This window comes from Mesoplodon mirus (assembly GCF_964341445.2).
Source record: "Mesoplodon mirus genome assembly, chromosome: 4".
Taxonomy (NCBI): domain Eukaryota; kingdom Metazoa; phylum Chordata; class Mammalia; order Artiodactyla; family Ziphiidae; genus Mesoplodon; species Mesoplodon mirus.
The window spans coordinates 112,319,664-112,339,968 of record NC_138979.1 but is presented as its reverse complement, the minus strand read 5'-3'; the positions used below and the strand labels follow the sequence as shown (position 1 = coordinate 112,339,968).

General features: G+C 54.1%; 2 protein-coding genes across 3 annotated transcripts; one reads left to right on the top strand and one right to left on the bottom strand.

Moving 5' to 3' along the window:
- Nucleotides 1-1,174: 1,174 nt before the first annotated feature.
- Nucleotides 1,175-8,671, top strand: LPCAT4 (lysophosphatidylcholine acyltransferase 4). Of its 2 annotated transcripts, none has more exons than XM_082616729.1 (14): nt 1,175-1,435; nt 2,691-2,833; nt 3,170-3,390; nt 3,762-3,874; nt 4,001-4,061; nt 4,358-4,416; nt 4,621-4,655; nt 5,182-5,236; nt 5,365-5,447; nt 5,713-5,838; nt 6,167-6,299; nt 7,442-7,632; nt 7,881-8,046; nt 8,321-8,671. In XM_082616729.1, the coding sequence occupies exons 1-14, from the start codon at nt 1,322-1,324 to the stop codon at nt 8,597-8,599; spliced, it is 1,779 nt and encodes a 592-aa protein (XP_082472855.1). In that variant the 5' UTR covers nt 1,175-1,321; the 3' UTR covers nt 8,600-8,671. The 2 variants fall into 2 exon arrangements, with proteins under 2 accessions (XP_082472855.1, XP_082472856.1); XM_082616730.1 differs by having other exon boundaries at nt 7,442-7,540; nt 8,321-8,600.
- Nucleotides 8,672-9,651: 980 nt separating this feature from the next.
- NUTM1 (NUT midline carcinoma family member 1) lies at nt 9,652-20,101 on the bottom strand (the record flags this gene model as incomplete). Its single annotated transcript, XM_082618762.1, has 8 exons — nt 9,652-11,812; nt 12,162-12,278; nt 12,562-12,848; nt 13,358-13,497; nt 14,616-14,744; nt 17,019-17,721; nt 19,372-19,467; nt 20,026-20,101. The coding sequence occupies 8 exons, from the start codon at nt 20,099-20,101 to the stop codon at nt 9,797-9,799; spliced, it is 3,564 nt and encodes a 1,187-aa protein (XP_082474888.1). The 3' UTR covers nt 9,652-9,796.
- Nucleotides 20,102-20,305: the final 204 nt, after the last annotated feature.

Below are 20,305 nucleotides of genomic sequence, written 5' to 3'. Positions count from 1 at the left end.
CTGGCTGCTCTCTTAGGGATATAGGCAGGAATGTAAGTGGGTAAATTATGGGGCAAGGAAGGAGGGAAGGGAGTCTAGATAGAAGTAAAGTGACTTCTGACTTTTGCCTGGTCCCCCTTCCAATAAAAGATCAATGGTAGCCAATGACCCAATAGCCCATTGATCTGCCATTGTTCCCATTACCCTCAGGAAATGATGACTGACAGGGATGCAGAAGAGAGAAGTAAAACAAGGTGAAGACAGCTTCTTTCCACAAGCAACGAGGCTCTTATCTCCTTTTTGTCACTATTTCTGGTTGTGTTACTGGCTGTGGATCTCAAAGTCTAGCCAATTCCCTGATCTCACCATAGCCTGACGACCAGGGTCTAACCAGTTTATGTGCTTTCTAGGACAGTTTGGAGTCTGGGGATGAGGGGTATTACTTTGTCCTCTTACACACTGGAGCGAGGGAGAGAAAGAAACAGAAAGACAGAAAAAAGAGACTAGGAGGAAAAAGAGGGCTGCGTCCGGGGTCATCCCAGCTTTTCAGGTTCGCACTGCCCGTCCAGGCCTGGTTGAGCCCTGGTAAATGTATGACCAGCGTCTTGATGGTTGCCGGCACCCCACGGAGTCCTCACACCAAAACAGGCAGCCCTGCCTAGCTCAGGCAGGACGCGTATGCCGAGAGCTGTTAGGCACAATACGGCCGCCAGAGGGCGCGAGCGTCTCAAGTCCACGCGCGACGGCGTCGACCCAACCAGGAAGGAAAGGTGGTCGGCCTCCGAGAGGTGGTGGGCCCCGCCTCGGCCGCGAGCTGCCGGCTTCCGCGCACTGCGCGCCCGCCCTTCCATTCTCATCCGCCCGAGGTCCCCACCCCGATCTGTGCTTGCAGGGTGACCTCGACGCCCGGGCGGAGTCCGAGGGCGTTCTCAGCTCCGCTCGCTCCTCGCCGCCCCAAACTCGCTCCGAGCCGGAGGCCTGCGGGGAGGCGCCGGCCGGGTTTTCCGAGAGGGACGCCCGGAGGCCCAGGCCCGGGGTCAGCCCGCAGGCAGGCGCCGCGCTCCAGCATCCGGCCGCCTCGCAACAATGGCCCGAGGGGCTGCGGACGCCGTGGCGGGCGCGGAGGAGCAGGGGCGCCGGGGCGCTGGAAGCCCCGCCCCTCGGCCGGCTCCCTGACAACGCGGGCCCGACCGCGCAGCCTGCTCCCCGCCCCTCGGCGCCCCGCACCAGGCGGGGCCGAGGCTAGATCGCCGCTGCCGCTGCTGCAGCTGCAGCTGCTGCTCTGCAAAGAGGGGCCCGGGGCCAGGCTGGGGTGCCCTCCCTCCCACGTTCTCCCGCCGCTATGAGCCAGGGAAGTCCGGGGGACTGGGCCCCCCTCTATCCCACCCCCGGACCCCCGGCGCCCCCCAACCCCTTCGTGCATGAGTTACACCTCTCCCGCCTCCAGAGGGTTAAGGTAAGGTATGGGCGGGGGGGGGGGCGTCGGGGGGACTCGCGGGGATAGAAAAAGGAGGCCTTTTGGAGCCTCGATACAGATGGGGATGGGGATCCGAAAGGGGGTGGGTGAGAGGCTAGCGGGGCGGGAGTCAGGGGGTGCGCACGTGGGGGCGGCGGGGGGTGGTCGAGGAGTCCTGGGGAGGACGCGGGCTTGGGCGACAGACAAGCTGAAGGTGTGTGAGAACTGACTAGGTGAGGATGGAGGATTGCAGGGGACCCAGGGGGAGGGGAGGTGGAGGACGCTGGAGACTGCGGATTACATCCTGCGGAGGCCGATGGGCTAGGATGGAGGTAGAGGCCATGGATGGGAGGTGGGCAGGGGCGTGCTGAGTGCTTTTAGGAGGCTCTGACTTGGAAGACGTTTCTGGGCCCGGAGCCTGAACCCCCGTGCTCTTCCAGCAACCCCTCCTTTCCACTACCCACCCCCCCAACACGCACTGCAGCACCTCCCGCTGGGGTGGGGGGAGGGAGGTGGAGAAGGGGGTTGGCTACAGGAAGTGGAGGGCCGCGCCGGCCTGGGGAGTCTGGGGAATGGTATGAGAAGGGAGTGTCCGAGGTTTCTGTTGCCTTCACCTCCCCTGAGGCCGGCTCCTGGGGCTCGGTTTGCTTACCTGCACTCTCCCCAGGGCAGCCCATGGAGTCACCCTGGCTCCTGGCAACCCCTACCCTGTGGAGTAAGGCCGATCTCTTTTCTGGCCTTTCCCCCAGTACTGGGGAAGTGCTCCTGGGCAGAACTAGAGACTGGCTTGGGTTTGAAAAGTAGACCTCTCTGTGTTTCCCAGCCCTCTGCCTCCCAGACCCGAAGTGGAAAGAACTATGCACCTGGTTTCTGTTAGACGTAGGAGCTATTTATGGAAAGGGGTGGTGGGAGGAGGAACTATCTCTAGCCTACCCTACATCAAGCACAGTGCTGGGCGCTTTCACACTAGTTATCCTTGAATCCTCTTAACAGTCTTTCAGTTTTGTTGGTGTGATGGGGACCAGCTGAAAGACAGGAAAGTAAGGCCCCTGGTCCCATTAATCTTTTATCCTCCTTCCCTCATTGGTGTCTTCATCCCACCTTGGGTTCCAGTCCCATCTCCTGTTCCCACACTACTTGTCTCCTGGTATCCAGGGGTGATGGCCCTCTGCTCGTGGGTCCATCCTTGTGGGAGAGGGGAAGCCTGGAGGGAGCATCTCAGCCCTGAAGTGGCCTCCTCTCCCACCCTCTGCAGTTCTGCCTCCTGGGGGCACTGCTGGCCCCCATCCGAGTGCTTCTGGCCTTTATCGTCCTCTTTCTCCTCTGGCCCTTTGCCTGGCTGCAAGTAGCTGGTCTTACTGAGGAGCAGCTTCAGGAACCGATTACAGGATGGAGAAAGTAAGTGAGGAACCAGCCCCCAGAGACCCAGCTTCTCATTCCTCTTCCCTGCTATCCATTCTGCTCCCTCTTTAAGAAGAGGAGGAGGGAGGATTCCGAAGCTCTCCTACCCAGCCTGGGTAGGTGAGATGAGTCAGCCAAGCTCAGTCCCTGGTACCCAGGACCTCAACTCTAAATTTTGCACCCTGATATGTCCCAAAGTAACCAGAGACTTTAGCCCCTTTGCCAGGTAATAGAGGGCAAAAGAAGGACACCTGCTTTCCTGGGTGTCTGAGCCTGGGGGGTGAGTGAAGGTCAGGATCACTGTCTCCGCTGATGCCCAGCCTTGCCTGGCAGGACTGTGTGCCACAACGGGGTGCTGGGCCTCAGCCGCCTGCTCTTTTTCCTGCTCGGTTTCCTCCGGATTCGAGTTCGGGGCCAGCGGGCCTCTCGCCTTCAAGCTCCCGTCCTGGTTGCTGCCCCTCACTCTACTTTCTTTGACCCCATTGTTCTGCTGCCCTGTGACCTGCCCAAGGTTGTGTCTCGAGCTGAGAACCTTTCTGTTCCTGTCATTGGAGGTGAGAGATTAAGAGGAGTGAAGAGGAGAGATGACCACTCTGGGCGAAAAAGACAGGAATCAGAGACTCTGGAGAGAACTGGCCCCAAGGCGGGAGGGAGAAGGTAGAAGGGATATTGCCTGGTGCTGGCAAATGAAATGCAAATTCACACCATTTGTGAAAGCAACCTCTTTGACTTTGAGCTCTGTGCTTAGAAGAGAGCAGGGAGCTCTGGTCAGTTCCCTAAAAGGGATAACACACCATGAAAGGAGGGTCCCCAGGGCAAAGAGATAACCGGGAAGCATCTCCTACTGTTGAGGAAGGGGAGGCTGCAGGTGTTACTACCCCTGGGGAAGAACCAAGTGACTCCTTGTATCCTCTCCGGACCCCAGCCCTTCTTCGCTTCAACCAAGCCATCCTAGTGTCCAGGCATGACCCGGCTTCTCGGCGCAGGGTGGTGGAGGAGGTCCGAAGGCGGGCTACCTCAGGAGGCAAGTGGCCCCAGGTGGGTAAAAGGGTGTTCAGACCTCCTCGCCTTTTATGTGCTCCTGAAGAGGCTTCTTTTTCCTCTCGTCCCCTTCCACCCACCTCATTCTGGTCTCTTGATTTTTTTTTTTTTTTTTTAACCCAGGTACTATTCTTTCCTGAGGGCACCTGTTCCAACAAGAAGGCTTTGCTTAAATTCAAACCAGGTGAATAAAACAGCAGTGGATGGTAGGGCTGTAGGAAAAAGGAGCCCAGGATTTGGAGAGGGACCCTGGAATAACCCAGGAAGTGGAAGGGTGGCGGGGGCGGGGGGCGGGTAGGAAGACGGGGAGCCTCCTAGCTGACACTAAAGAGTCTCCACGAGTCAGAGAAAATTATAAATGAAATGGAGCAAGGCCACATCTCATTGTAGAGCTGATCCAGATGCCTATACTTCATGCCCTCTAGCTACCTGCATTCTCTAACCTCTGCCTGGGGGGTGGGGGTGGAAACGGGATTTTAGGAGCCTTCATCGCAGGGGTGCCTGTGCAGCCTGTCCTCATCCGCTACCCCAACAGTCTGGTGAGTCTTAGTTCGAGAGGGGGGAGGGGGAGCACAAGTCCACCCTGAATGGGAATCAATGAAAACCGCTAGTGCCACCATGGGATGTGCATGTGGGGTGGGTCAGGGTCAAGGTCAGGGTCGGGGCCTCTGCTCCAAAAGGATTGGCCAGTTCCGGGGAAGAAAAGTAATGCCTTTCTCCCCTCACCTCTGCTTACCACATAGGATACCACCAGCTGGGCATGGAGGGGCCCTGGAGTGTGAGTAGTGGTGTTCTTGGGGTGAGGGTGGGAAGTGGGGTCCCACAGAATTCCTGGCACATCTTCCACCTTCCAGACAAGGTGAATAGCCCTTCGTCCTGTGACTGAGAGAACTCTAGCGAAGGGGAAGCCCCTGTCCCTCTGTTTTGTTCCCATCTCCTGCTATAACCTGGAAGTGGCTTTAAGCTGTTCCACCTAATCATTCCTGCTGTAATCATAGTGACTTTTGACTTACTTTCCTAGCTTTTGTCGCTCGGTGGTCCGCACCACCCGGCTTGCCTCTTTTCCTCTGCCGGTTACTGAAACCCCTCGCCTGCACTTCCCCTGGCCTAGACCTGCAGCGTTCTCTCTCTTATCCTGCCGCCTTTCTGGCCCCTCTGCCTCCCGGCTGTACACTCATCCAGCTGACTGGATGGCTAGTAGTTTATTTTTATATCGGTGGACAGTACTTTGCTACTCCCATCCTTGGGGTGCGGGGAGCCCATAGTTAGAGATTGCTGAGCCTCTGAGGTCTCTTTTCTCTTAGACTCAAAGTCCTCTGGCTCACAGCCTCTCAGCCCTGCAGCATCGTGGATGTGGAGGTACGACCCCCGTGGGTTGGGCGGGAGAGTGGGCATCTGCTGAGCCCGGAAGCTTTGGGGAAAGAGGGTGGAAGTGGTCACCGCTAGCTTTGAGGTCCTGATGAGAGGTCTCTATGTGTGTGTTTCAGTTCCTCCCTGTGTACCGCCCCAGCCCGGAGGAAAGCAGGGACCCCACCCTCTATGCCAACAACGTCCAGAGGGTTATGGCACAGTAAGTGTCCCACAGGATATTTCCTAGAACAGATATACAGGGCAGAGGAACCACAGGAGGGGAAGGAGGGCTGGGGTTTTGAGGCACGCATTGGGGGAGGGGAACGGCTAGGGCAGGGGGAAGGGCTTTTGGACAACTGAGGTGGAGGAGGGGAGAGTGAAAGGGGCCTGATCTCTCCGTAGTCGGCAGGCCAGAATCAGTAATGAACCCTCAGGCGAGTCTTCTGCCTCATTTCCCCTGCTTTCCATCCCTCTTCATCCTTTAGGGCCCTGGGCATTCCAGCCACTGAGTGTGAGTTTGTAGGGAGCTTGCCGGTGATTATGGTGGGCCGGCTGAAGGTGGCATTGGAGCCGCAGCTCTGGGAACTGGGAAGGGTGCTTCGGAAGGCTGGGTAAGTGACCATGAAGGTGAGAGTATGGGCAAGAGAAAAAAAGAAAAAGGAGAATGGGTAGGAGGAAGCAGAGTCTTTAAAAAGAAAAAAAGAAAAAGTGGGAAGACAGAGGAATTTTTAAAAAGATAATGGGGTAAAAGGAAGGAGGAAAAAAGAAAGATACGTAATAACCCCAGTGACAAAAGTAGGAATGGCTCTCCAGGGACTACGAGTCAGAGTACATCTTAGAAAAACACCACATGTACCCGCCCTGAGGCCAGGGTCCTGCTGGGTGATGTGTCCCGAAGGAAACTGAGTCAGCTCTGCACCTTCAACAATTCCCTTGTAGGCTGTCCCCTGGCTGTGTGGACACTGAGGCGGAGCCAGGCCGGAGTCGAATGATCAGCCAGGAAGAGTTTGCCAGGCAGCTACAGCTCTCTGACCCCCAGATGGTGGCTGGTGCCTTTAGCTACTTCCAGCAGGTAAAGGGGCTGGGATGCTCAAGATTTAAGTACAGTATCCGAGGGGCCATGTGGATGGCCAATTTGGAGTCTGGGCTGGATGCTCTAACAGCTATTGTTGGATGGACATCTTCTGAGGTCTGCTGGGAGATTCATTTTTTATATAGAGAGTGTCCAGTGCATTGAACAGCAGTGTTTTACTCATTGTGGGGAAGAACAATGGAGAAATGATGGTCAATGAGGTCCATAAATTTCTGAGGCATTTTGGAGATCGGCAGAGATGGGGATCATATGACCTTGTGGGGCACTGGGGGAGGGTTAGGTGGGAAGGTGACATACGGAGGAGACAACATTGGACAGGTTAGACAGTTAAGGGTTTGAGACCTAGAAGTATCTGTAATACTTGGGCAGATTTTTAAAACATATCCCAGAGCTTCTCTGGGGGATTCCTGAACTTTCTCAAGAATCTTGGTGAGCTGTATATTTCCTGGGATTTAACTAGGTTGTCTTGTCAAATTATAATAACCCCAGAAGGTTCATAATGTTTATGAACAACTCCCAGTGGTCCCAAGGAGTTCTTTTTGACCTAAGATGCAGACCATGGTTCTCAACATCTCTCAGGGAACAGAGAGTGATCCAGGTGTGCTGATTCCTTGGACTGGGGCAGACAGTCCCTGAAAGGAGCTTCCCATCATAGCCTGTAGAAGAACAGAGCCAAAACCCAGGTGCCCCAGTCCCACATAGATCTGACCCAGCAGGTATCCTCAGGGAGTTTTTTGGTAAGAAATTATGCCAATGGCCCCCTTTTAGTTTGTTGGACCCGTTCTCCCACATAGGCCAAATCAGAAGAGAACCAGTTTTTCCAGCTTGGGGTCCAGAATGCCCTGATAGTATATCAGAAACTTGATGGTAACTTCAGCATACCTGAGGGATTCCATCGTTCCTAGGAGATCCCTTTATAGGAGAGCTTTGTCACCAAGCAAACCCATGCCCCGAGAGGACTGTCCGAGATCCCGGAGAGTTTAGGGCTCACGGTCCTGAGGGAAGTGGACACAGGGGTCACCCCCAGGCCTGACGAGAAGAGGGAGGAGCTGAGATCCAGAGCAGGAAGGGGGACACGGGGTTGGTCCCTGCATCGCCCTGGTTTATCTTCCACCCTCCAGGATGCCAGGGGTTTGGTGGACTTCCGAGACGTGGCCCTTGCGTTGGCAGCTCTGGATGGGGGCAGGAGCCTGGAGGAGCTGACTCGCCTGGCCTTTGAGGTATCAGGACGTTGGGGTGGGAGGCACGTGGAGGCTGTGCTCACCCCGCCCGGAGGCCTGTGCGGTGTGCTGTCTCCAGGTGCCTCCGGATGGTAGGTGCTCGGTGTCCCAGGGCCACACTCTCTGAACCGCAGAGCCCCAGTGTCTCTGCCGAGGCCTCGCTGGCAACGGGAAGAAGGCAGCAGCCGTGACGATTATATTCAGAAAGGGCCCGGGTCGGGGGTGGGGGGTGGGCAGGAGGCCTGGGCTCCACACTCTTGGAAGAGGAGGAGCCTGTCAGACAGACGTGCGGGGCGACAGCACGAGGAGAGAGCTTGACTCGAGTCCCTTTGCCTCCCAGCTCTTTGCCGAGGAGAAAGAGAAGCAAGCCGAGGGGCCCGGCCGCCTGCTGTACAAAGACGGCTTTAGCACCATCCTGCACCTGCTGCTGGGCTCGCCCCACCCTGCCGCCAGGACTTTGCATGCCGAGCTGTGCCAGGCAGGAGCCCGCCAGGGCCTCTCCCTCTGTGAGTCATGGCCTCCCAGGCCCCGTGTGAGCACTCGGAGCAGCACCGGCCCTGGGCTGGGAGGGAACAGGGCCGGCAGCCAGCCTGGGGGAACAGGACATCCGAGGGGCAAGGCTGGGAGGAACCAGCTGGGGAGGCAGAGGATGTCAACTTGGATTTGAGACAGTGAGGCTGAGATGAGAGGAACAGGACATACCAGTTCTGAGAAGAGAGTCGGGGACCTCTTCCTCTCCTCTTCAGGTCTTTACTTTCCCGTCTCGCTCTTGCTGTGCAGGTGAGTTCCAGGACTTCTCCGTTCACCACCCACTCCATGGGAAGCTCTTCGGCACCTACCTGCGCCCCTCGCAGACACCAAACGCCTCCTCCCCAGACAGCGCCCCCGCTCTGGCCAACGGGGCCGTGCAGGCCCCCAAGCAGAAGGGCGACTGAGCACCTCGACCTCCCCAGCTCGCACCCACCCACAGACTCAGGGCAGCGCCAGAGGCCAACCCTGGGCCTCAAGCCCGTCTCTGTCCTGCTTGACTTTTTGTTATCGTTGTTGGTTTTTTTTTAAGTTGGGTTTCATTTTTTGTTCGTTTGGTTTTATTTTGTAAGAAACTATTTTATATATAAATATATATCTATATCTATTTAAAAAAAAAACGAAGCTCAGTCACATTGGCGGTATCATTAGCTGGGAAGGAAAGGGACTACTGGTTGCAGGCCGCCCATGGGAAGATCCCAAAGGTTCTCAAGGTCAGTCGTCTTGGCCACAGCCGGATGAGTCCTCGCCACTTCCAGACGGATGGAGCGTGCAAATCTCGTATCCTCCCTCCTGTTGTCATACCCTCTAACAGGCCTCCTCACGAACCTCTTTTCAGCTTATTCCCTCTTGTTCTGTCCTCATTAGAGGTTAAAAAATAGCTAATTACCATTCCATATTTAATGATCCTACTGAGATTGGTTTCCACCCGCCATAGTAGGGACAGAGACCTGTGTTAGGAACTAACCATCCTGCCTGCAGCCAGGGGGTTTCTGCCACAGGATGAATTGGGGACATATAAGTCCCTTCTGTCCAGCTGCTTTTCAAGGAAGAAGAAAAGGCCCCCCCTAAAGAAGGTGCTGTGTCTAGGCACAATTATGGAAATTAGTTAGATTTAGAAAACAGATACCTAGCCCAGAAATCTGACATGTTAAAAAGAAGTGCTTTTCCATCTATGGACTTTTAAAGAGAAACAGATACTGGTAGGATATCCAGAGAAGCCCTCCCAACACCATATCCAGGCTTCTGATGAGGGAGGAATAAAGTAATCACGGGGGACCCTCAGCGCCAGGCCTTATCAGGGGGCCTAGATGAGGCTGGAAAGTCACCTGGATCCGTCAAATCCAAGGCCGCCCTCACCTCCTTTCTTTTCTGCATCTTACCCCATCTAGAGCAAAGACGTGATACAAAGGGGCACACTGAAAGCATTTTCCAACAAAATCTTTATTTTTGTTTTCTTCCCCCCATACAACTTCCAAAGGTACTTCCCCCAACCTATCACCAAGGGGACCACCTCTAGCCTAGCTAGTGTGACCCCCTTTCCCACGCTTGCCACTTTAGCAGAACAACAAAACAACTTAGGGCTGAGAACAACAAAACAACTTAGGGCTAAGAACAACAAAACAACTTAGGGCTGAGAACAACTGTTGGTGTGCCGCCAGGGTGAGATCTACTCTGGGCCCCCACCTGCAGGGATTGGCAGGCGGGACAGGATGGTCCCGCTGCCCCCTACTGGGTACGATGGCGTTTCTTCCTCCTGCCTGTGAGGAAGCTATCACGCCTTCTTTTACGAGGCGGTAAGGCCCGAACCACTCCCAGAGGCAGGGGTTTCTTCCCAGGTGCCCCAAGTTCAGCTCCCTGGAAGGGCGTCTTTTCAGCAGGGGCTGGGCCTCCAACTAGAGCTCGCTTCCTAGACTTGGCAACAGGATACGGAGGCTGGCTGAGGCCTCTTGCCTCAGCAGCGAGGGAGTGGGATGCTCTCTGGGTCCCCCGACCCGCTGAGGAGAACAGGCCTGAGGCAGGGTGAAAACTGAGGGGAGGCCCCCTTGGTGAGAGGGTAAGTTTAGAGGCCAAGAGGTGGGCAAAGTTGGAGAATTCCTCATCGTCCTCGTCCTCCTCGTCCCCCTCCTCCTCCTTGCCTTTGGCCCCATCTGCTGAGCTGCATGTTTCTTTGACAGGAGAGGCTTCTCTCAGAACTAATCTAGGGGAAGTGCTTCTAAGGCCCTGCTGAGGAGCTGTTGATTTGGGCGTCCCGTGTGCATAAGACTCTGGATCCCCTGGTAAGGGAGCAAGGTCTTTAGGCTCAGATAAATCAGTATCCTCCCTGCCTTCTCCTTGGGGGTCATAAGAATTAAAACTTAGTGGGCAGGTATCCTTACTGACCCCTAGCTGGAGGCCACCGGCATTCCTAACATCTAGTATGTTGACCTGTTCTGTGGCTTCCACCAGGGGAGAAGTGGAATTGCCTCCGCTCCCTGCCTCTGGGCTGGCCTCAGGGAAGGAGGAGGTATCCTGGGTCCCCAGGATAAGGATGTTGCCTTGACTTGCAGGCAGGAGGGTTTCTTCAGAAGCCCCCAGTGTAGAGGCACCAATTCTGCTTTCTAGCAACGGGGGGCAAACTTCAACCCACAGATGCTTGGGATCCCGTAGAGTCTCAGGGCTCTGCTCTCTATTTTCTTTAAGGCTTGGGGCCGGGCTGTTGGCCCTCAGAGGTCCTGACAAGCTGCAGTAGTTTCTCTTTTCTAGGGCAGCTGTGGCATCTCTGCCTCCACAGCTAACTATGCTGCTTCCCACATCCCCAGGTGCTGTGCTTTCTCCGGGACCCACAGAAATGTTGCTTCTGGAGCCCAATGCCTGGCCGCCCTGCTGGTGCTCAGTTACACATTTCCAATCATGGAAGTTCTCTATGACCTCCTCGATCTGTAAGGGCAACTCCAAGCCTACGGCATCCATCTCACTGCTGAGCCAAACTCCCGGACTGAGGGAGGCCCCGTCCCCGTCCCTATCCCCAGCTGCTCTAGGGGGAGGGTTCTGGTCGTAACTCTGAACCGTGGGAGGACCTCTGTCATCTCCCCACATGGCCCCTGAAGAGCCTTCCTGGGGCACTGCTAATGGCTCCGTCTCCTGGGGAGCCACTCCAAGACCCCCTATCCGTTGTTCAGTCTGCAGCCCCAGGGCCTGCTTTTCTGACCCCTGTCCTTGCAGAGGAGCCAGCTCTGCAAGTCCAGCGTCCAAACTGGGAACTATCTCGAGCTGAGGGCCTTCCTGCCGGCAAAGGGGCAGAGCCTTGGAAGTCCTGTCACCCACCAGGGAGCACCCAGGGGACTCAGCACCTCCCAGGTGGTCATCCTGAAGTGAGGCTATCTGGTTTGTGACCTTCCCAGACCCTCTTCTTTCTATACCCAAGGGCCCTTGAGTTCCCTGTGGAGCTGCAAGATCTAGCTGCAGGTCCCAACCACTGGGGGATGGCAGACTGTTCCCATCCCTGCACATCCCCCTCAGGCCATCTAAGTCCTGCTCCTGCCCAGCAGGCACTTCTCTTGCCCGCTTTCCCGGAGAAGCAGACTTTCCAAGGCGGATGGTGCCCCCAGCCACCCAAAGCCCAGGTGAGGGCCGAAGCCTCCCAGCCCCATTTTCATCCTCATCAGAAACAGAAGGACTTAAGTCCAATAGAGGTCCACTGCAGCTTGGAGGTACCTCTGCGTCCTCCTCCTCTCCCAAGGCCAGGAGTCGCTTCTCGACCAGCTAGAAGGAGAATGGACAAGTATTGTTCTATATGTGGTTGTGAGAAGGGGTGGCAGGCTGGGTGTTGAGTAGATGGTACTTGGGCAGGGCAGGGCACGCAAGCAAGTGGCTTAAGTAACGGCCTCAGAGCCAGATAACCACAGCTCTTCTTTTCCACCTTCTTGGGTCTTATTCCCACGCTTTGAGCCCTTACACTTCCTGTTTCCACGGTCCCTTGCCTACTTGTTCTGCACCCAAAGCTGACTGCTGAAGCTGTTTGTCTCTAGGAGTCATACCATCCAAGACCGTGTAGGGTTAGGTAAAGCCATGGGAGCCTCTCATTCTGATATTCTCTACCTCCCAGGTTTACCTGGACAAGACTGAGTCCTTCTTCTTGTTCCAGCTCCTCAGTTAAGGCCAAGGGATCCCTCTGTTGTTCTGGGGACAGCAGATCTGCCAAAAACTGAGGGTGAATGACGGCCTCCACCTGGGGAAATAGAAGGAAAAGTGATGGGAGTTCTTGACAGGAGATAACGGGGGCCAAGAGGCTCTAGAGAAGCAGCCGTGCACCTCCCTACTCACCACCCTCTCCCTGGGCTTTTAGAAAACACCAGCTTCACACATCCACGTGTGTGCGCCCATGCACACATATTCCTCAGCACGGAAGACAGTCGAGTTGCCCACTGCCTCGGGCAGAACCCTAGATCTTTGATTCCCTGGAGTTCCCACCGCAGGATCTGCTAGAAACCAGACACCCAGGGCCAGCCCACCTTGGAGACAAAGGCCTTCTGAGAACACAGCTCATTGATGTAACTCAGGAGACCCGCATCTGGATACATCCCTTCCTCCTGCCGCTGCCGCTCTTCCTCTTCCTGTTTTCCATCCGACTCCTCGGTGGCCAAGTGGCTCGCCACCAGTGCTTCCATGATGTCGGTGTACTCCTTCACCGCCTCTGGTGGGATCTCCTTGGGTGCCTCAGGAGCCGGAGGCCCCTGAGTCTTGCGCTGCCGCCAGCAGGGCACCCGCGTCTTGGAGGCTGCCTTCTTGGGAATGTACACTGAGGGGTGAAGCAGGAAGGAGAAATGGGAAGCGGCACCAAGGCCTCGGCTTCTGCCTCTCACCCCCATTTGTAACGGCAACCTGGGCACATTGAGACGGTTCCAGACTGGAGCAGGCCGACCTGACACAGTACCAGCCAGGGGAGGATATTTAGGAGCTGGAGGGTCTGAAAGAGAATCTGGATGAGGAATCTCAGAACCGCTGAAACTCCAAAGAGCCCCCTGATCCAGCCCCCATTTCTTAGGCGGATGAGGTATCATGTGCCTCAATTACAGTCTCTGAGAGAGAGTAGTTGGTTTACTTAGCCAAGATCAATACCTAGTTTGGGACAAAGGGAACCTGAGAACTCAGCCTCCTATGTATGTCCTGTTTGGAACATCAAATGCCCCTGCCTGGAGGGAAACTGGTAGAAGCACAGGCAATGCCTCCCCTGATCCGTGACTGGTTTCTGCACACCTCCCTTTGAGCTTCTGGCCCACGGCTCCTGTTGGAATTGGGCGGCCTTACCTGCCTGCTGGCAAACCTCGGGGGCTGGGGGCCGTGGAGGATCAAGCTTCAGAGGGGCTTCAGGAGGCACGCCCTGGGACCCATTCATCCGCTGTGTGTTCTGAACCTGCATCTCCTCCACAGCCTCAAACTCCATGAACCTGCAGAGGGTGCAGAAGGCCCAGGCAGTGCTGAGAAGAACAAGATCCGTTCGAAACCCAGACACAGGACCCCAGGGTATCTACTCACAGAAGGCCAAATAACAGTTCTGGGGAAAACTCACAAGGTCTCCACATAGCCCCCCTACCTGCAATCGTCACTTAGGAAGCTTGTTAAGAAAATAATCTAGAGCTTGTGTAAGCTTCACAGGACAGAGCCATGGCTTTTTCATACGCTATCTCACCCAGCATCGGTGAGGGTATACAGCAGCGATGAATACAGGTTTGTTGAATTCAGTCAGGCCTATGCCACAACCTGGCAAGATCCCACACGTGGGCCGCTCCTCAGGGCCTCCTCTGCCCCTGCCTACAACCATAAAGGATGCCTGAAATCCCAAAGCAGGGCCTGGGTTGCAATTTAAGGCAGGTTCCCACCAGGAAGCAGTGCTGAGATCCAGGAGTCCTGAGGCTGGGACTGGGGTCCTGGAAGGGTAAATCTAGGAGGTATGGGTCCAGATTTGGGGGAGAAAGTGATAGTTAAGCTTGGAGGGAAGGGTTCATTTTCCTGAGTTACTTTTTTAACCAAGGAGATTATCATGGAGAAATGGGGGATATGAGCCCGAAGACCACTCTGGGCATCCAGGACCTTGCCCTGACAAACCTCTTCAAGAACCAGCCCCTCCCTAAGATGACGGGCTAAACTATTTCCAGAGGAGTGGTGGCCCCAAGGTCTGCATCAGTAGTCACTTGCTACGTGGTCAGCGAGACAGGAAAGAACCTGCCTAGTAGGGCTTACCTCCTCATTGCTAGGTTCCCTTCAACATGGACTTTTTACACCAACCGGGCTCCAATCCCATCCTAAGAGCTTCAATATCAAGGCCCCTATACAACTCAAGGTCTGGAGAAGGGAGAGCTTCCAAGAGGAGATAGGATAGAAAAGCCCAAGAATCAAGATGGTGGAAGAAGCAGTGAGGATCCAGGAGACCCTATGCTAGTCTACACCTCTCCTCCAGCATCCCTTATAGTAACCATCCACAGCCCAGACCCAAGCCTCTCTTACCTGCTCCCACCCCTCAGCCACGCAGCCCCCCTGGGGAGGATGAGGGTTGGTGGGGACTCACTTTTCTGCTATTTCATAAAAGATCATCCGGTCAAAGTTGCTGGTACGTTCCCACTCCTGCACAGCCCTTAGCAGTCCCTCCTCCACGGTCATAGTGGGCTTCCGCCGGGCCAGAGAACGAAGCACTGGGCTAAAACCCCCACTGGGTCAGTCACAGTCTACAAGTGTACCCCCCGCCCCACACCTGCCCTGACACCCACCTCAGTGCACACCCCCGGCCCCTCATCAGATAAACATGCCCCACAGTCCCTGTCACATCCCACTGCCGATTAGATATCAGACCCCCAACCTCACATCCATCCATTCACCACACTGGCCTTTCTTCCCACTGAAATTTACAAACCTCGCACAAAATCAGACGGTTCGTCTCCCCACCCTTTAAAATCAACTACCCTGAATTCTCACAGTGCTGTCCTCAACAAAACACGAGGAAGAAAGCACTCATGTTACTCAATTAATGGGATTCATTGTAAAGTAGGCTGAACCCTGCCCAATGGCTCTTACATTTTTAAAAAGGCACTCCCTAACCCAAATGAATCTAATTAAAGGCTGTGTGGTGTTTTTATTTGTTGGTTTTTAAGTGTTTTTTTGCCTCTGGGATACCCGTCACAGTCAAATATCAATACTCTTTGAGCTCTTTGTGATGCATTTGTGCCTTTCTGACTTCCCATGAGTCCTCAATCATTATTGTGTAGAATCACCTGGGGAAGCTTGTTATAACCATGGATTCCAGCGCCCCAGAATCCCAGTTCTGAGCATCTTACCAGCCTCCCGGGTGACTGTGGCAGAGGGTCTGGACTGCACTTTGGGGGAGACCCTGCCCAGAGCCCCTGCACGTGGGGAGCAGAAATAGGCCAGGAGTTAGAAATTCAGCCTGCCAGCCTCTAAGAGAGAACCCAGAGCTGTCTGCAGAAAGCGGGAAGTCGGTACGGTGATCTACACCAAGGACTTTGGGGGAGCCTTTTGATTTATTCACTCCAGAGTCAGGATGGAAAGGGGGATTCCTTTAGGGGTTCAGCCACTGGAGGAACAACATGTACAGTTTTTTTTTTTAAGTCCAGTAAGATGTGGCATGCGTTATATGGTGGTTTACACAAAATGCTGAGAGTACAGTGCAGTTGAGAGAGACAGCGGGTCTTGGTGGGAAGAAAATTCCCCAGATGGTCAATGACTTTGCTTTATAAACATAACAGCCCATGACCCTGGGCTCCCAGGCCAAGCATGCGCTCACACAGACATTGTGGCCTTTTGTGAGTTCTTCTCCTCTCCTAGATTGCCTTTTAATAATAATAACAATAACAACAACAAGAACAGCTGCCATTTAATGAAGCATTCTCTGTGCCAGGCACTCTGCTGAGCACTTCACATACCTTAACTCATTTCGTCGTTTCAGCAACCCTCTGAGGTAGGTATAATCATCCCCTTTCTAGATGAGAAAACTGAGGGCAAAGATAGTAAATGCCAGGGCCCAGGATGACAAATCTAGTGAGTGGTGGGGCCTTGGTCCTCAACCACTAAGCAAACTCTACCACCTCCCTATTTCAACTTGAATTCTCCTGAATAAAACAGGGGGCAGTGTGGGGAATTCTCTGGCAGTCCAGTCGTTAGGACTTGGTGCTTTCACTGCCATGGGCCCAGGTTCGATCCCTGGTTGAGAAAATAAGATCCCGCAAGCCACGAAGCGTGGCCAAAAAAACAAAAACAAAAAAACATGGGGCAGTAGAGAGGGTGGCACACAAGCTCCTCAGCCCAGCCACGCACCATCCTCCCCTCCCAGCACTCCTCATCCTGGCCGGTTTGGACAGCTCAACTCCATGTCAAAAGGTAGTAAAATAGAACGGGAGGGCCCTGGCACTCGGTATCAGACACCCAAGTTCCAATCACTGCTCTGAGCTTTGGTCTTCTCATCCATAAAGGAGGATGACCATAAAAATGCCTGCCTGGGGCTTCCCTGGTGGCGCAGTGGCCGAGAGTCCGCCTGCCGATGCAGGGGACACGGGTTCGTGCCCCGGTCCGGGAAGATCCCACATGCCGCGGAGCGGCTGGGCCCGTGAGCCATGGCCGCTGAGCCTGCGCGTCCAGAGCCTGTGCTCCGCAACGGGAGAGGCCACAACAGTGAGAGGCCCACGTACCGTAAAAAAAAAAAAAAAAAGCCTGCCTGAACTCACAGGGTTGTGAAGATCACTTGAGAGAAGACACCTGAAAGCTTATTATCATCTGGCACGTGGGTAAAGAGGCTTATCATTGTTGTCGTCGTCGTTATTATTTTCATTATCATAGCATCTCCAGCACCCTCATCACCTGCCCTCAAGTATTCCTAAATAGCCTAACCTCTTTTGTCCATCCCCAAATCCTCCTTATTTAAAAGCCTCTAGAATAATGAATCTCAGGTCTCTCCACTTACATAAGAAAGCAGGAAAGGGCCTCTGCATCAGGACTTTGGGATAAGTGCCTCCTTGCCAACGCTTTGTAGCGCTGCCAGCATTGGAAATTCTCATAAACACCCTTGGAGGTATAAGAGAGGTCATCCAGTGAGGGCTTGGATCGGGCAGCCGCAGGACCTCCTTCCCCAGCTGCCCCATGCGGCCCTGGTGAAGGCTTCTCCGGGGGCACGATGGGGGCCAGTTGGGCAGCTGGTAGTGGAGCCTGAGTGGAGCCTGGAGGCAGTTGGCTCACCCCAACTGCCTCCGGGGGCAGAAGGGTCTTCACATTAGAAGCTGTCAGGAATCCGGGGGCAGGACTCTCAGGGCCCCCGAAGGGAGCGCCTGAGGCAGTCCAATTGAGGGCGGCCTGAGTAAGGATAAAGTTCTGAGTTTGGGAGGGCTCAGCTGGCCCTCCTTCTGTCTTGACTTTGACAGTGACCTTGCCAGCTCCAGCTCCCCTGGGGCCAGGGCCCCCATCCCCTGTCACCAACAATGGGCTGGGGAAAGCAGAGGGCACCAGAGGGTTGCCTGGAGAGAGTGCTGAAGGCACGGGGGGCTGCGAGGGCGGCCCCCAGGGTGGTTGGTCTGGTGGGCCAGGAGCAGGCTGGGGGAAGGGAAGTGCAGTGAAAGGAGAGAGGGCCGTGCCAGGTTTCATGGTCATGTCCGGTCCTGGCAATGGAGATGCTGCAGAGACAAAGAAAAAGAGGGGCTGGAGTAGGAGAAGAAGAGACCAGAAGCTAGGTCATCTGAGTTCCACTCTAGTCCCTGAAGAATCAGAGCACTGATTCTCAACAGGTGAGGGAGGGGGAACATGTATAGTTTGCAAATGTCCCCCAAGTGTTTCTGATGTCCCTTACTCCCTGCTGAGAATTAGTGCGCTAGGGAAGCAAGCTGCGAGGACCCTTGGGCCCGCGAGTTCATACCCCATAACACATGCCACCCAGCATATGGGGACATTCCAAACACCCTCACACCACCTGGATTCTGCTCCCAGCTCCTCTGTGGTCCCTGCCACCAGGCGCAGAAGCACTGTTCCCAGGAGGGGGTGTGTGTGCATTAGATGTTTTGTTCCCAGAAATTTTGTTACATAACAGCCAGGAATGACTAGCGATAAGAGCCAGGAAATGGGTAAGGGGAAGGCGGTGTGGGGAGAGAGGTTTCCAGAGCTTTAAGGAGAGCGGGACCTATTAAAACGTTATCTGTGATCCTTCTGCTTGGAACTCCTAATATCAGAAATTTAGGGTCCGCTTTTGAACAAGGCACTGACAATGAAGTCTGAAACACAGTTCAGCGGCTATGTGGACTCTAGTCAAAGAGACCAGGGATAAATACATAAAACGTGTACTTAATCAGGACGTGTGTCTCCTAGGACTTTTAATAATAGTAATAGAAGATCATCTGCCTAATTTCATGCTACTCTCCTCCCCCTCTTATGAAGAATATTCCACTGGCAAACTAACAACATTCAGCTTCCGCTGCTTCCTGATCATGAAGGAGACATGGAACACGAGCAAACCCTTCACCTCAACCACAGAGCAGAGGGCCAGGAATACTCCCCGAAGTATGGAACACAGTCTGGAAATGGGACTGAAGGCTTGAGTTCCACAAAAGGTAGAAAGACACAGCATCTCAGGGAAGCCCCAGTTCTCATCCCTGCTGGAGTGACCCACTTCCCCTGGCCCTGGGAAAGCAAGGAAAACTGCTCCCTGAACTAGAAGAGAAGCCCTCGCTGGGGCTGAAAGGAGCTAAGAGGCTCTAAGCAGAGGCACTTACGGCACCTTCTGGTCTAGCTTCCGAGAGGACATTTCTCTACAGACTTGGCAACAGATGACCCCACTGAACAGTTTTCTAGCCAAGGCTTCCACTCCCCCCCACCCAATAAGAGCGAGAGCAGCCCCAGCTCAGTTCTCTCAGGGCAAAATTCTAGAGCAGCCTCCAATTGCCTAAAGAAGACACCAGAACTTGGGTCTTCCCTTTGAAACCCTCTGTGTCCCTCGTACTACACACCTCTGCCTGTGCCACACAAACACATGTTGAAGGAATCCCTCTTCCAGAGAAGCAAGTTGCTAACTACCACCCCTTCTCTCTACTCAGCACTTTCCTCTGAAGCACTTTGATCTGCCACCCAGGAGGCCCTCTTCCTCCCCCAACCCATAGTCTTAATGGTACAATCTCCTTCCCCTGCCTCCCCAAGTGTGATGCCTTTGATGGGGTCTAGTATTCTCACATCCCTCTAGGTCAGCCCAGAGAGCTGGTCCCCACGTAAAGTGTCAAGTTTTGAATCTCCAAGGGGGGCGCAGGTGGCAGGGACCTTCCCCCCACCTGCAGACTCACCTTCATCTGAAGACATCCTCTCAGGTTTGGGCACTAAGCGTGGCTGTCTGGAAGCCTCCAGAATGAGACAGTCAGGTACAGGACCCAGAGAGTAACCTGGCTCCAGTAGATACACAGGATCCAAGGAAGGGAGGGTAAAGATCAGATCAAAACAGAACTAGAATCTAGGACTCAAGGCATTATGCAGTGGGGGAGGGGAGGGGGAATACAGGGTGAGGTTAGGGAGATATTCCATGAAGGGCTCTGGTATGTAGGCAGTAACCAGGAATTCCTTCCAAACCAGAGTATGGCAACCCAATTGTTGTGTATCTCTTTAGGACAACTTGCAATTTCTTCCTCAGGTTCCCAACTGCATAGTTTTACATCCCTGTTCCCTATACAATTCTTTACCAATATATCTAGTTTTGTGTCTTTCAATTACACCCAGTTCTGGTACCTGACTTCCTATTAATAGCAGGTTGTGGCGAACTCTTGACAATTCAATGTTGGCTGTATATTCTAAACCAAATTCAGAGTACCTAGTCTGTATATTTAAGGATCAAGGGAACAGAATGCTTGAAATTAGGGTTGTCTCAGAAGATCAAGGGTGTTGAATTACTGTATGCATATCATTTCCTTGGAAAGCTGTCCTGCAGTTCCCAAGTAAACCACTACCATCAGCTCTGCAGTCCACAGAAGGCTTAGCCTTACCCTTGGCTGAAAAGCCTCCCACTCTATCAAAAACTGCCATTCAGCCTAAAATTTCAAGACGAAAATGTCCTTCTTTTTGTCTGTTAAATTATTTTTGTTGTTTTATTATTTTTGTTGTTTTAAATTTTTGTTAAATAATTTTAATTTTTTAAACGGGTAATAATACATCAGCACGGTTAAAAAGTCAAACTATGCAAAATGGCATACACAGCAAGTCTCCCCCCACTCCTTTCCTCTGGAACCG

What these genes read in the sequence shown, in the direction of transcription:
- LPCAT4 (XM_082616729.1), top strand. Translation starts at nt 1,322, where the DNA reads ATGAGCCAGGGAAGTCCGGGGGACTGGGCCCCCCTCTATCCCACCCCC. An exon ending in TTCTGTTCCTGTCATTGGAG is followed by an intron (nt 3,391 to 3,761) that starts GTGAGAGATTAA and finishes TCCGGACCCCAG; the next exon opens with CCCTTCTTCGCTTCAACCAA. An exon ending in GTCCAGAGGGTTATGGCACA is followed by an intron (nt 5,448 to 5,712) that starts GTAAGTGTCCCA and finishes TTCATCCTTTAG; the next exon opens with GGCCCTGGGCATTCCAGCCA.